General features: G+C 39.6%; 1 protein-coding gene and 1 pseudogene across 2 annotated transcripts; one reads left to right on the top strand and one right to left on the bottom strand.

Annotated features, from left to right (window-relative positions):
- Positions 1–399: 399 nt before the first annotated feature.
- Positions 400–9,902, bottom strand: SIKE1 (suppressor of IKBKE 1). 2 transcript variants are annotated; one of them, XM_025872499.2, is made up of 5 exons: positions 9,655–9,902; positions 9,325–9,430; positions 8,293–8,435; positions 7,013–7,126; positions 400–4,312 (listed from the first exon to the last, which is right to left on the bottom strand). In XM_025872499.2, exons 1-5 carry the CDS (start codon positions 9,823–9,825, stop codon positions 4,211–4,213), a joined length of 636 nt encoding a protein of 211 aa, XP_025728284.1. In that variant the 5' UTR covers positions 9,826–9,902; the 3' UTR covers positions 400–4,210. The 2 variants fall into 2 exon arrangements, with proteins under 2 accessions (XP_025728284.1, XP_025728285.1); XM_025872500.2 differs by having other exon boundaries at positions 9,667–9,902.
- Positions 9,903–11,127: 1,225 nt separating this feature from the next.
- On the top strand, positions 11,128–14,235 carry LOC112824597 (microtubule-associated protein 1 light chain 3 beta pseudogene; annotated as a pseudogene).
- Positions 14,236–15,214: the final 979 nt, after the last annotated feature.

Genomic DNA, 15,214 nt, shown 5'->3' with positions numbered 1-15,214 from the left:
CTATGAAAAAGGGGGAGTAGGAAGGTGGGGAGAGACAGGAGAGGAACTCAAATAGATAAATGCAAAGTATGGGTAATGTTCTAATTCTTAGGTGACAAATGATTATGTTTGATAATCTATTTGCATGTTACACATCCTTTTATGTGTCAAATTTTAAAATGTAAGTACAACACTATGTAATTGGCAAAATTTATATTTGCATGGTTGTTTTTGTTTTTAAGTAGGCTCCTCACTTATCGTGGAGCCCAACACGGGGCTTGAACTCACAACCCCGAAATCAAGACTGGAGCTGAGATCAAGAGTTGGGCACTTAACTGAGCCACCCAGGTGCTCCTGGCATGGTTGTTTTTAAAACTATGCTTATTTTATCAATCAGCATTCTTTATAGGCAATTCAGGATAAGTTTAACAAAAAGTGATTTTATTAGAAGGCTAATAAGCAATCCTCAGGATCTCTAAGACAGCCAGAAAACCAGAATTAGAGGCTACAGAGCCTCTAATCTCTTCAGATAACTGCTTCAGTGAAGACCCCACTGTGTGGGGTCTTTTCTATTTCACTGCAGCTTACACCACTGACTTTGCTGACACTGGATACTGAATGTCATTAAAGCCATTTCTGCTGCTCCTCTGTGGAACTGCATATAATAGCCAGTGTTGTAGGCCTTTACTCAAAGAATTCTGTACAGTTTCCTGCTTCTTTGCCTAACTTTAAAGTTTGAGGTGGATGCATCTTCCTTAGCTGCAAAAGAGGCCGGGAAAACATGTATCTGACACTTTCAAATTTCTTAGGAGGGAGGAAGGCTTTGCCTCATCAGGTGAGGGATTCCCTAAACAGGATAGGAATAAGGATATTGGGCAGCCAGAAAAGAAATGACAGTTGTCTGCCACAGCCCATTCTCTTGGCTACCCAACACCAACACCTTCAGCTAATGCTTTCACTTGTTAAAAACTATTCAATGTAAAAGGGCTTGTCAGACATCATTAATTGCTTTCTCAATAGTCTTTCCTCCTTGCTAATAGAATACTGATGTTATTTGAGGCAACTATGTACCCAGCCTTTGCAAATAGAAGTGACCATTTAAAGAGGTAGGCAACTAAGACAGGGAAATCTGTCTGGAATTTCTGGGAAAGCTTTGCTTTTCTTCATAAAAGAGTATACACACAGTTGGCATAGGCCGTTTCCCTTTTTTTCTTGCCTTCAATATGGCCAAGACATCTGATACAGCGCCAACCTTTCTGTAACCAAAAGAACATGAAGGATGAAAAGCCACACACTAAGGAGGCAGATTTGAAAGACAGAACTGCACTTTTCCGTACACAGGTAAGACCACTAATTAAACACTGTCCATGCTAGTTGTATGCATACAAGCTCTCAGTTACATCATTCTAGAAAGAGATGACAAGTCTCATTAGTTATGACTCCATTTATTGAATTCGTATTTTCTAGTATATGGGCTGTGGTTATTTCTTTTGCACTACTACTAAAAACATTTTGCTAATCAAGAACCACTTGAACTCCAACCAGTATTTGGCATTTAAAGGCATCTTAACTTAGTGGTTAAGAATATGTTTAAGAGTCTCTCTGGGTTAGAATCTTGGTTCTAGTTTAGACATATAGCATAATCTCCTTGTGCCTGAGTATGTGTAAAATGAGGTACAGTTGAAATGGAGATTATATGATAACTAGAAAGCACCAAGCTTTCTCCTCCGTATAGCCCCTTCTATACATCCTCATATTGGATGTATCACTGCACTGTAATTATATGTCTGTCTTCGCTACCAAATTTTTCTTCAAAAAGTGTCAAGGCCTTTCCCCCACCTTTTTTCTATTCATAATCCTGAATGAAGTGTCTGGTACATAGTAGATTAGACATTCTCAAACTAGTATCCTTAGAAGTTACCTGGGACAATTATTAAAATACAAATTGCTAGATCCCATTCCCAAATTTCTATTTCAGTAGCCAGCAAACCATTTTGGGGAACACTGAAATAGACCTTCAATGTTTGAATCAAATTATGCATAATGTATTACTATAAGTCAAAATAAAAGGTAAAGTATTATTAAGGTAAAAGTGGATAATCTTTAAGTATTTTTTAAGGTACTTCCAAACTCAGTTTTAATTTTATAATATGAGTTGTAATTGTATAATTTTGATTTTTAATCATGAGGAAATCTCTAAAACCATTTAAGAAACAGCTATTTGTAGTTATACTGATGACTACCTTATGCTAATTACAAAATACTTATGAAAAGCCCTACTTGACAGGTTGCTATATATGTGAAAAATAAACCTTTGTATTTCCTAATAAGTAGATTCATTACTGAGTAAAATTAACTATTACTCTTAAAATGTTTTTATTAGAAATTATGTATTTGTATTAACACCAGCCAGAATTTACATTTTGTAGGGCACTGAGAGCTCTTTCACTCAAACTTCATGCTTTTGATTTGCCAGGGGGAAAAGTTAACATAAATTTATCCTGGTATCTGAGATGTGAACAACTTTATAAACAACTTTAAAGGAACATAAGGTAGATAGACACCATGTCATACTTTAATGGGCCATTTAATGACTTTTATCATTTTTACTGAAAACTGGCCATGGCAGCGGACATATCATGTAGGGGTACCTGCTTCCTGAGTGGAACCGTGGGACACACAGTGGCACTTAGGGCATATAGTTCAAGCCAAATGGCTGGACTTAAGTTTTACTTACTGTTGGGAAACAAAATAAAAATGCCTACAGTGGGGGTGGAAGTATTTTTCAAATTCTATGCAGGACTTTGAATAGAAATTTGAGTTTCTTAAATGACATATACCTAATCATTAAAGATCATGACTATAGGCCAAGTCCTTTCAGTATTAGTGGGATCAGATGCTTTCAGGATATCTTAGTGAGGTTTTATTGTTTTAACTGGAGTTACTTCTTTATGGCAGTACAAAAGAAATTTTATATCACACAAAAGCACTAACAACAAACTCTTTTTAATACTGTGTCTCTCCTCTGCAGTATGGTGCTTAGTGCTACTGGAAAATATGGACAGGTTTAGGATTCATTATTTCAATTATTTTTGGGCAAACCTAAATGGATAGTATAACATGAAGTAATTTGTGAATTTGGCATGTGACTAAACTGAGATAGGCAAGTGAATTGATGAGTGAGCCTAGTTGACGGCTCAGCATTTGAATCTCAACACTGCTTTGTTGTCTACACAGCACAACAAATGTGGTAACTCTCATTAGGTGATAAAACTTTGCTTCCTCATGAAAAATGGATCTAAAAAGAAAGCGAACTATCAGTACTAGTAATGAAAGACATCCAAGTAAGTGATGGTTCTTAACTATAAAATAGAAGTTATATATAAATTAAATAGAATGTAGTACCTAAAAACTATGATGTGAATAAACCCATTATATGCTCTTCAACGGAGTAAACCATCCAAGTTGAAGTTTTCCAAGGAGGACAATACTGAAAAATTGACTACTAATATCTAATAGAGTAACAGCTACTTTCAGCATTTGAATTAAGAATACATGTGTATGTGTACACACACAGAACAAATTTCTCAGGATTCTTTGAACAATATGATGACCCTACTGTTACTTATTTTCAAGTATGTTTCTTGGGGACTAACAGTAGGTTCTCTCAAATTAAGAGTAAAGACACCAGGTCATAAAGTGCCAACTCTTAGCACCAGAGAGACTTAAAACTTCAAAGGAGGTGAATGACAGTACAAATCAGAGAATCTGCCAATCTAGTTGTGTGGAATTGTATTACTTTTCTCAAATGGAAAAAAAAAATCTAGGTTTATGCCAAATAGATTTAAAAAGCTAATCTCTTAAAAATTTTTTAGAATTGTAATTTATAATCCTATATAAAATAAAATTGCTGGCTTATAATAAAAGGATCTAAGTTTGAGAGATGTGAAGAAACAAAAAGGAACCGATAACAGTTTATATAAATTGAGGTCCCAGAACTGAAAATTAAAAGTAGTCTCTTAGAGAAAGGAATGGTGAAACTCAGTATTTTCACGAACATACCCAAAAACCGTTTGTGGACAGCCAATTTGACTGCGAATTCTAAACTGCCACCTGATACCTTTAATCAACACTAAATCAAGTCTGGGGCAAGACACTAGATGGACAATACTCGAAAGATAATAACTTCCTTCCTTGATAAACAATCTCCAGCTGTCATTCAGAAGCTGAGTTATTTGATGGCTTGGGAAGCAGTGTCAATTGAGTCTTCCTTCCTGAACTGAAGAGACTCACTGCTGATGGACAGTAATTCTCGAAGTTCCTTATTTTCAAGCTGGAAAAAAAAAAAAGGTTTGTTTATTTCAGATATTTTGACTGTTAAACTGCATCAGGATACACTGTTTTGGGCCAGGAACAGAAAGCGTATTATTTTAATTTTAAACATTTTATGGAAACAAAGTAACCGAGAATTTCCTAAAACATGAATTATTAATCATTTAACATACATTTTCTGAGTAATTTCTACATGCCCTGTTTTAGGACAACAAAGAAAAAAACAAAGCCTCTCTCCACCTGAGGAATTCACTGCTTGTCATACTTTTTGTGGTTCCCACAAGTTGTACTACTGTTTCTTCTACCTTTTAAATTCCTAGTAATATTTTGACTCTGCTCAGTCTTCTCTCCTGGATGTTTTGGAGAAAGGAAAAAAGGGGAAGAAACTACTCACCGGGGAAGTCAGGTACCACTGGGTGTCTTACATATATCATCTCAAAACAACCTGTAGGGCAGATACCATTGCCCACATCCATGTTCTCTTTAAGATAAGGTCACTGTAGCTCACAAAAGTCCAAAAACTTATCCAAACTCAGAGAACTTGGATGTGGTATTGCTGGGGTTTCAATCTGATGCTTGTGTTCTTTCCACTTACAATATAAATAAAATTTGTCCCATATTTCCTTAGGGCTCTTTCCATATCTAAGTAAATCAGGGATAGTGTAGACAAGGTCATTCTATCATTTTAACCAGCTCCTAATTCCTACTTGGGACCCTGTCACTCCCTTTGATTTCCAGGTAGGGCAGCTTGCACTCTTCATCCTTATTCTCTCTGCAGGAAATTCTGGTAAACCATAGCATCCTCAGGCTTCACCCAGAGTCTGGGTCATTAAATTGTCTACCACATAAAGTGCTTCCCTTAATACTGTGCATCTCTCCTAGCATGTATAAACCATTTCATATAAGTAGTAGTCTTATTCCTTTCACTAGACTCTGAGCAGGGATATCCTATCTTTTTCTTTATGTTACTTCTCAAAGGGCCCACCATGATAGCATCTGGTAATAAGCAACATTCAAACCATCTATTGTAATGCGTTTTCTTCATAATTTTATAGGCATACTAATACCCCTATGCCTTTTTTTTTGAATTATTGCTATTACAGTTAAAACATTACATGAAAATAACTTCTAAAGAATCAAGACTATAAGGTTTATAAAATAAACGGCAGACCCTTGGCTTTGTTCCCCAAAGGCAACCACTTTTATAAAATACTTTTTTTTTTTAAGATTTTTTAATTTATTCATTTGAGACACAGAGATACAGAGAGAAAGCATGAGCAGGGGGAGAGGCAGAGGGAGCGGGAGAGGCAGGCTCCCCGCTGAGTGAGGAGCCGGATGTGGGGCTCAATCCCAGGACCCTGGATTGTGACCCGAGCCAAAGGCAGACGCTTAACCATCTGAGCCACCCAGGCGCCCCCACTTTTAATACTTTTATCTATTTCTTTTGGTACTTACTTCCATAATTAATAAAGAAATAATAATTATTAATATGCCTGTTGTATTTCTTTTTTTTTTTTTTTTAAGATTTTATTTATTTATTTGACAGAGAGAGAGAGAGAGAGAGGGAACACAAGCAGGGGGAGTGGGAGAGGGAGAAGCAGGCTTCCCACAGAGCAGGGAGCCTGATGCGGGGCTCGATCCCAGGACCCTGGGATCATGACCTGAGCCGAAGGCAGCCGCTTAATGACTGAGCCACCCAGGTGCCCCGTGTTCTGCTATTTCTTGATCATCGATTTTAGATATTACCTATTTGACTTCCTTTTATGACAGGAGGGATTTTATTTATTTAAAATTTTTAAAATTTATTTTTATTTATTTATTTATTTTTTAATTTATTTGACAGAGAGAGAGACAGCGAGAGAGGGAACACAAGCTGGGGGAATGGGAGAGGGAGAAGCAGGCCTCCCTCTGAGCAGGGAGCCCGATGTGGAGCTCAATTCCAGGACTCTGGGATCATGACCCGAGCCGAAGGCAGACGCTCAATGACTGAGCCACCCGGATGCCCCCCAATTTTTTTTATTTTTTAAAGATTTACTTGTCAGAAAGCTGGTGGGGGGAGAGAGAGTGCGCACACAGCAGGGGGAGCGGCAGGGAGAGGGAGAGGGAGAAGCAGGCTCCCCGTGGAGCAGGGAGCCGATGCGGGGCTCTTATCCCAGGACCCCAGGATCACGACCTGAGCCAAAGGCAGATACTTAACCAACTGAGCCACCCAGGCGTCCCCAGAGGAGGGTTTTAGCTCACATGTAATTTGTCTCTTCCACTCTCTCTACCCTCTTGATATGATAATATCTCAATTTCTAGCCAATACATAGTTGGCATTTTCACTGCTTGCTGCTGATTACATTTACCTTCCTGAAAAGGGTATGGAGAAGTTGTTTGCTTTTAAGATTTATTTTTTGAGAGAGAGAGAACAGGAGGAGGGGCAGAGGAAGAGGGAGAGGATCTCAAGCAGACAGAAGCTGAGGGTGGAGACCAACACCGGGCTCAATCTCACATCCCTGGGATCATGACCTGAGCTGAAATCAAGAGTCAGATGCTCAACCAACTGAGACACCCAGACACCCCTGGAGGAGGAATTTTAATTTTAAATCATGAACACACAGAAAACATTAATAACACTGCCTAGGATAGTGATGGCATACCTTCCAGACTCTGAGAAAACTCCCTGAATATTGTGAGCTTACAATGGCAACAATCTTACCTCTAATTGGGCTAGTTTTTCCTGAATTTTACAAAATTGGTCATCATCCACCTGAACTGCTTTCCTCATCACTTCTCCCATTTCACATATTCTGTCAATCTGACTCTCAATTTCCTGTGAAGATATTAAGAAAAAAAGGTGAAAAAGTTATCTTTTCTGCAGATACAAAGTTCATGAGAACATGTGCATTATGATGTTAGAAAGTTCATTTAATCTAAGCTACAGAAGTTACACAGGAGTTTCACTGTAATCTGAGTCCTTAGAGGCAAAGCCATAATAAAGTCATTTGTGGTATTCACAATTTGTTTTCAAGATTGATTCTAGTCTAACCACCCACTGAATACTTTTATTGGCAGGAAGCCTACCACATTCCAAGGTACCTTATTCTATCTTTGGATATATCTCTTCCCAAGTTTTTCATATGAGCTAAACTGTATTAAGGTTTAAGTTTTTTCCTCCAGATTACAGAAAATAGTTTATTTTTCTCTTCCAGATGAGAGCTATTTATTTATTTACTTTGAGAGCTAGTCACATATTTAAAATATTCCTGTTCCCTAAGACTTTTGTTAACTCCGTAAAATGCTTTCAAAGGAATCTAAGATGAAACTTATCTTTCATAAATTTCATGGAACAGATAGTGAGATGCCAATCTATCAATCCAGGTTTAAATGATATAGTACATATGAATGTACAATGACACCTGTGAAGCACTCTACAAACTTAAGTACAATTACTGGTTCTCCCAAATTAAAACATAAGCAACCAAAGTGTAGAAACCATGCCATGTATTTTTTAAAAACCATACTTCTCTCCAACAACATAGTATGATGCTATGTAGTTCAGTTTAACAAAGGTTTACTGACTGCCTGCTATGTGCTAGGTACTATATTAGGGATAAGAGAAGAACCCATGCTCCTTACAATCAAGGAGCTTATATTTTAGTGAAAGTACAGTAACAACCAAGTATTTACTGAGCACCTTCAGCACTACCTTGCCTTATGTTTGCATAAGCATCCATTCATCTTGAAAAGAGATCTTGGGGCAGGTGGGAGTGAGAAACCTTAGTCCCACTGAAAGAAAAAAGCTCCTGAGCAGCCCCTTTCCCCCTTCTTTCTATTCATATCCTTACAAAGCTACAGCAAAATCCATAGCGAATGTGGATTTTTTCCTTTCATAAACATGAAAGGAAAACAAGCTTACTTCAAAAACAAGTAATCAATTTTAAACAATTCAAGATTTTAATCCCGTTCATTCAGAATTTATTCATCAAAGTTTCTTACTGCAGAGTGAGACTGGTGAGCTTTCAGGACTGGTTCAGCATCCACGGCCTTTTTAGCAACCATTAATTGTAACATCTGCTTCCGGTACTTGCTCATGATGAGTTCCAAAGCATCCTGGTGTTCCTCCAAGGAAACCCATAGCTCTATCAAAAAAATAAAATCGCTTGGCAGTGACGTCTGAGAGCTCCCAAAGCCAAAACTCTTTTAACATTGTAATTTTATGACACTCCGTGAGATATTGTGAATGCAAAGTTATAACCAGTGTTTAAGTCTACAAAACTCAACAGTTAAGGTCTACAAGAAAAATAACTTTCTAGGCAGAGGCAGCATAGTCTGGTAGAAACAACATGGGATGTAGAATCAGAAGACATGGATTTCTTCAGTGAGTTACAAGCTTACTACTACTCTTATGCAAATTATTACCCTCTCCGAGCCTATTTCTTAACTGCATTGTAATATTAAGTACCTAGGGCTTATCTACATCAAAATGAAGATATGAGAATACAATGGAATGATACATGTGAAAGCTGTCAACTGATACACAAATAACTTCATACTGCTATCATTAATAATGTCCTCACAAAGCCTAAGAATATATACCCTGAGGCTAAAATTCAGTTCTTCCACCTTGCACAAGAACATTTAAAAAACCTCTTCAATCTTAACGTGTTTATTTCAATTAATGTTTAAACATAAAAAATTCAAGCCCTTGAGTATATTAACACTCTTGTTGTGCAAATATCCATATGGGGATACATAAATAAGCCATGCAATAATTCAACTCTATTAAGCACCCTTTTGATAAGCTGCCTACAGATACAAAATCAGTCAAATGACCTTAAAAAGGGTAATGTAACAAACTTTATTGTTACTGGGCCATCACAGAATAACTCTTTTAAAAGTAGTAATCTGGGGGAAAAAAAAGTAGTAATCTGGAGATACATACAGGATGTGAATAGTTAGTCTGGCACGAACTTTTGAAGTATTACTGGATATGAGAAAATCATAACTACACCAAAAGGCCTGACTAACCTCTGTTTTCCTGCTGCAAGTCTCTAATCTGTGTATTCTCTTGGGACAGCAGAATGTGAGGTTTGAATTTGGACATGTCCTTTATATCGGATGCATCTTCTTGATACTGGACAAACAGAGACAGACTAAGCGCGCCGTTAACAGGGGAACAGCAGCGGATGCAACCGAAGGAGGAGGAATCGGGGCTCCAGGGCAGCATTCTCAACCGCGACCCCGCAGAACGTTCTCACCGCCACCCTCTGAGACTAGGCATAAACTTAAAGCCGAGTTCCCACCTTCCTTCGCCCTCCACCCCTCGGGTGCACAGATCCTGCGAGCACGGCCCCCTACCCTCTGCCCGACCTGGTCCGGAAGCGCCGTCCCCGCCTCCCGCATAGCGGCCACTCGCCGGTGCAGCGCGGCGGACTGATCCACTAGCGACTCTGCGGCCGCGTCGTGCTCCCGCAGCCGTTCCAGCAACGTCTTGGCGTCTGTCAGGATCTTCTCGATGGTGCAGCTCATAGTGGCCCAGGACCACAGCCCCAGCCCTGCTCACCTACCCGAATCTTCCCTGAACCTGCCTCAGCGTTACAAACGTCACTTCCGGTACGTTTAAAAGGCGCTTCGGCAGCCTCCATTTGCGCTTGCGCAGTGGCGGCCCAGTCCGCGGGTGACCTCCTTGAGCTGGGGCCTCTGGGCAGCCGCACCCTGCGCGGAGCCCCAGGCCTGGCCCTTCCCCGCCCTTGGTTTCTGGCTCCCAGGGCCTGGCGGTCAAGCTGGTTTGCGGCTGGGCGGACCGAGTTTCTTGGTCCCTACGCGTTTTGATTGATGTGGGTTGTTACTAAGTAATCAGTTTTTTAATTTTTTTGGTGATTAGTCTCTTTTTTATTTTTTAAATATTTATTTGAGAGAGAGAGGGAGCATGAGCAGGGGGAGCAGCAGAGGGAGAGGGAGAAGCAAGCCCTCCGCTGAGCAGGAAGCCCACTGTGGGGCTTGATCCCAGGACCCTGAGATCATGACCTGAGCCAAAGGCAGACGCTTAACCCACTGAGCCACCCGGGTGCCCCGGTGCATAGTCTCTTTTTTAAAATTAATTTTAAAAATTGTGGTAAAATACAATAAATGTACCATCTTAACCATATTAAAATGTACACTCCAGTAGTATTAAGTGCTTTCCCATTGTTGTGCAACCAATCACCACATCCATCTCCAGAACTCTTTTCATCTTGCAAAATGGAAACTCTGTGCCGATTAAATATTAACTCCTTGTTCCACTGCAGTACTCCCAGGCACTGGCAACTGCTATTGTAGTTTGTCTTTATGAATTTAACTACTTTAGGTACCTTATGTACAGTGAGTGGAATCATTGCAAATCGTACTTGTTTTGTGACTAGATGATTTCACATAACATGTCCAAGTTTTATTCATGAACATCAGAATTTCCTTCCTGTTTAAGGCTGAATTATATTTTATCTTATGCATGTGCCATATTTTGTTTATTCATTCATCCACTGAGGGACACTTGGGTTGCTTCCTGCTTTTGGCTATTATGAATAATATTGCTATGAATAAGGGTGTTGTTTATCTGTTTGAGTCCCAGCTTTCAATTCTTTTAGCTCTGTACCCAGAAGTGGAATTGCTGGGTCACAGAGTAATTCTACTTTAGATTTTTTGAGGAAAGATCACACTGTTTTCCAGAGTGGCTGCACAATTTTTCATTTTTAGCAACATTGCATAAGGGTCCCAATTTCTCCACACCCTTGCCCACGCTTGGTGTTTTCCGTTTTTGTTGTGATTGCTGTTAGCCATCTTAATGGGTGTGAGATGCAGTAACTATTATTTTCTGCTTGCCTATTTTTTCTTTTTTAATTCAATTAATAAATTACAAATAAATTAACCAGGGGGTGCCTGGGTGGCTCAGTTGGTTAAGCAACTGCCTTCGGCTCAGGTCATGATCGTGGAGTCCCGGGATCGAGTCCCACATCGGGCTCCCTGCTCAGCAGGGAGTCTGCTTCTCCCTCTGACCCTCTTCCCTCTCGTGCTCTCTATCTCTCATTCTCTCTTTCTCAAATAAATAAATAAAATCTTTAAAAATTAATTAATTAATTAATTAATTAACCAGGATGGCAATGACTTTTGTACTTTTTGTTATATTGGTTTACAAGAGTTTACTTTGTCAAGCTTGTATGTCAAACTTTGTTGTTTTTCATTCATTACCTTAATAAATATTTTTGGAGAGTCTGCTTTGTTTCAGGCACTGTTTAGTGTCTAGAATACAGCAGAGAATGACACAGGGTCTCTGCCCTTCGGGCTTAGTCTAATGGGAGAAAGAGTTCATACTCTTATAAATAATTGAAGGTAATGACAAGATTAAGAGCCTGGTAAAAGGGGCAAGAGCCTCAGAACCGTAGTGAGAGGTTAGAGAAACAGCAGGGAAAGCACAATGCTTTTCACTTTTGTATTCCCAATAGCTGGCACAATGGACACGATCAATAATTGTTTGTCAAGAGGGAGATGGGGAACAAGTTCAACAAAAATAACAAATTAGGACTACTGACCAAAAGGAAAAAGATTAACACAGAGCCACAGATATAAAGAGGTTTCATTCATTCATTAAAACAAAACAAAACACCTCCTTAAATGATCTCTTTCCCTTATTTGTCTTTGACTTCCTTTCAGGGATGACGGTTCTCAAATCTATCTCTGTAGCCCCAATCTCTCTCATGAGCCTAGAATATATATTTTTGGTTGCTTATAGGGCATTTCCAGAGGCACAACGAGGTCAGAACCTGATCCCATTATTTTTTTTAAACCTGCTCCTCCCTCTGTTTCAGTAAAGAGCACATTCATAGCCATTTGCCCAAAACAGAATCCTAAGAGTTGTCCTTTATTCTTCCTAGTTATTCTTCACACCTAATTAGTTATCAAAGCAATATATGTCCTTTATATCTTTAGGACATATTTCCTTCTTTGTATTCTCACGGCTACTGGGTAGGTTAGGCCATCATCCTTTCTCATCCAGATGAAGCGACAGTCTCCCAACTGGTCTTCTCCCTACGTCAAGTCACCTTCTTCTCTAATAGCTCTTCCTCAAGGACACCACAAGCCCTGCTGCCCTTTCAATGGTGGTAATTATTCTTCTATGCCCCACCCACATTCAGCTGAGAACTAGACTGGTTATTCTAATTCCCCAATGACACTGCCAAGTAATTATTCATACCTGCTTGTGTAAAACCTCCACTTTAAGTTTGTATCATCTAGCTGAAGAATCTTCTATTCCTCCTTATTGCTATCAATTACTGACCTTCTATCTTGGGTATTCTACTTTACTCCTAGATTTGAGGAACTGGCTTACAGTCTTTTTGATTACTTCATGCTTTGCCTGCATTCATGTCTACGTGGACAATTTAGCTAAGGGTCTTCCTTGGCCTCCTCATTTCTAGAGACATTGAATTTGTTTTGGTCATCCCTTGATCATTCGGTCATACCCTTGATCTTTCACCAAGAATTGTTTCTCATCAGAAGTTTTAAGCTTTCGGGGCACCTGGGTGGCTCAGTCAGTTAAGCGTCTGCCTTCAGCTCTGGTTGTGATCTCAGGGTCCTGGGATGGAGCCCCGCATCGGGCTCCCTGCTCGGCGGGAAGCCTGCTTCTCCCTCTCCCACTCCCCCTACTTGTGTTCCCTCTCTCGCTGTGTCTCTCTCTGTCAAATAAATAAATAAAATCTTAAAAGAAAAAGAAGTTTTAAGCTTTCATATCTAATTGTTTGACTATAACCTTTCTTTCAATCTCTCTAGGTCTCTTTGACCTCATCTACCTCTTCTATTTTTGAATATGTCCATATTCTCTCTGCCTATCAGATTATTTTTTTGTGGTCTAATTTTCTTTCCCTGACCAGACAGGGCTCTTATAATAGGCGCTCTGGACAGACCATAGTCTCTCTCTTACACCTAATTTCTGTGCACTTTTTTTTTTTTAAAGATTTTATTTATTTATTTGCGCGCGCACACGCGAGAGAAAGGGCACACACATGCAAGCAGGGCAGGGGGTAGGGAGTAGCAGAGGGAGAGGGACAAGTAGACTGCATGCTGAGCATGGAGCCCAAGGTGGGGGGAGGCTCGATCCCACTACCCTGAGATCATGACCAGAGGCTAAATCAAGTGTCAGACACTTAACTGACAGAGCCACCCAGGTGCTCCTGTACACTTTTTAAAAAAGCCAAATGCAAGCAGGAAACTCCAACCCTTGACCAATCCTATGATTCTAGTAGTGATTAAAAGGGGATACAGAAATAAGGGAGGGTTTTTGTTTCTGTTTTTGCTTTTATTTTTATGAACAAGTCTTGAGCATGTTTATAGCCTTCATATGGGAAGGGTCTAATAGAGGAAGAGTTACAAGAGAGTAGGGGGACATTTGAGGGAGGAAGAGCCAGGAGAAGAAGGAACATAGTAGCTATTTCATAGATCTTTGCAGAAGTTGTTGTCACCACGGTCGGAGTCACCACTGCTGCCAAACCACCTCAACCTACCATGCCAAGACCTTGGAGAAGACCTTCAAGTGGTGCTGTACCTTCGAACAAAGAATAAAAGATGCCGGAGTTACTCAAGAGCAGCATCCTACCAAAACCCCAGTGATAAGAGAACCATTCAAGGGGGGGGGGAAGGAACTATATAGGGTTAGAAGCAGTTTCCTATCCTGGATAAAACTGAGTTCCTTGCACCTGATCACATCAACATGAGTGAACTCATCAAAATAATTGGAAGGCTCTTATAGTTCAACGCCAATCAAGCCTTCTTCCTGGTAGTGAATGGACACAGCATGTTGAGCATATCCATGCCAATTTCTGAAGTGTGCAAAAGTGAGAAGCATGAAATGGTTTCCTGTATATGGTGTATGCCTGTCAGGAGACATTTGGAATGAAATTGTTGGTGTAAGATTAGAAAAATGTGTCTGTTCTATTTTGCTCCTTTGTCCTCCATAGGGTAAGTTTTGAGCTCTCATACCTATTTTTTCCTGTTGCTGCTAACTAATGGCTTTCTAAGACTTGGTCTTGAAAAACCACAGACCCTCATAATTATGGTAAAAGAAATCTCAGTAAGATAAGGAAAAATGTTTAGTCTTCTAGAAAGTCAGAAAAGCAGATACTAGTTTGTACCATAAAACTCCTCGTAAATGTTAATTCTAATTAAGAGACACCCTGACTTCAGAGATTGTTGCTGTGGCCTGTGAAAATAACCTTTAACATCTAAAAAGTCTGTAATTCTGATTGGTTGTCTTACTTAATAATTTATTGCCCTGGTATTAATATTTAAACTGACATCCCTATTTCCTAAAAGGTTTAAATATGCTTTGTAGTAGGTTGAATTGTGTCTCTCCAAAAGATATGTCCAACCCTTAACTCCCTGTACCTGTGAATGTGACCTTACCTGGAAACGGATCTTTGTATTTGTAATTAAGAAAAGAATCTCAAGATGAGATCATCCTAGATTAGAATGAATCCTAAATCCAAAGACAGTTGCCCTTAGAAGTAACAGAAAAGGGGGTGCCTGGCTGGCTTAGTTGGTAGAGTGTGTGACTCTTGATCTTGGGGTTGTGGGCTCAAGCCCCACTTTGGGTGTAGAGATTACTTTAAAAATAAAATCTTTTTTAAAAAGGTGACAGAAAAAAAGACACACAGGAGAGAATGTCATGCAATGGAAGCAGAAATTGGAGTGGTTTTTACAAGTGTTTACAAGCCAAGGATTGCCTACAGCCACCAGAAACTAGGAGAGAGGCATATAATGGATTCCCTCAAAGCCTCCAAAGGGTATCAACCCTGCTGACACCTTGATTTCAGACTTCTGGCTTCCACAACTGTGAGAGAATAAATTTCTGTTGTTTTAAGCTACCCAGTAGTGATTTGTTATGATAGCC

This window comes from Callorhinus ursinus, unplaced genomic scaffold (genome assembly GCF_003265705.2).
Source record: "Callorhinus ursinus isolate GAN/ISIS: 27379988/994484 unplaced genomic scaffold, GSC_fseal_2.0 scaffold9, whole genome shotgun sequence".
Classification (NCBI taxonomy): Eukaryota; Metazoa; Chordata; class Mammalia; order Carnivora; family Otariidae; genus Callorhinus; species Callorhinus ursinus.
This window is presented reverse-complemented; position numbering and strand designations above follow the sequence as displayed.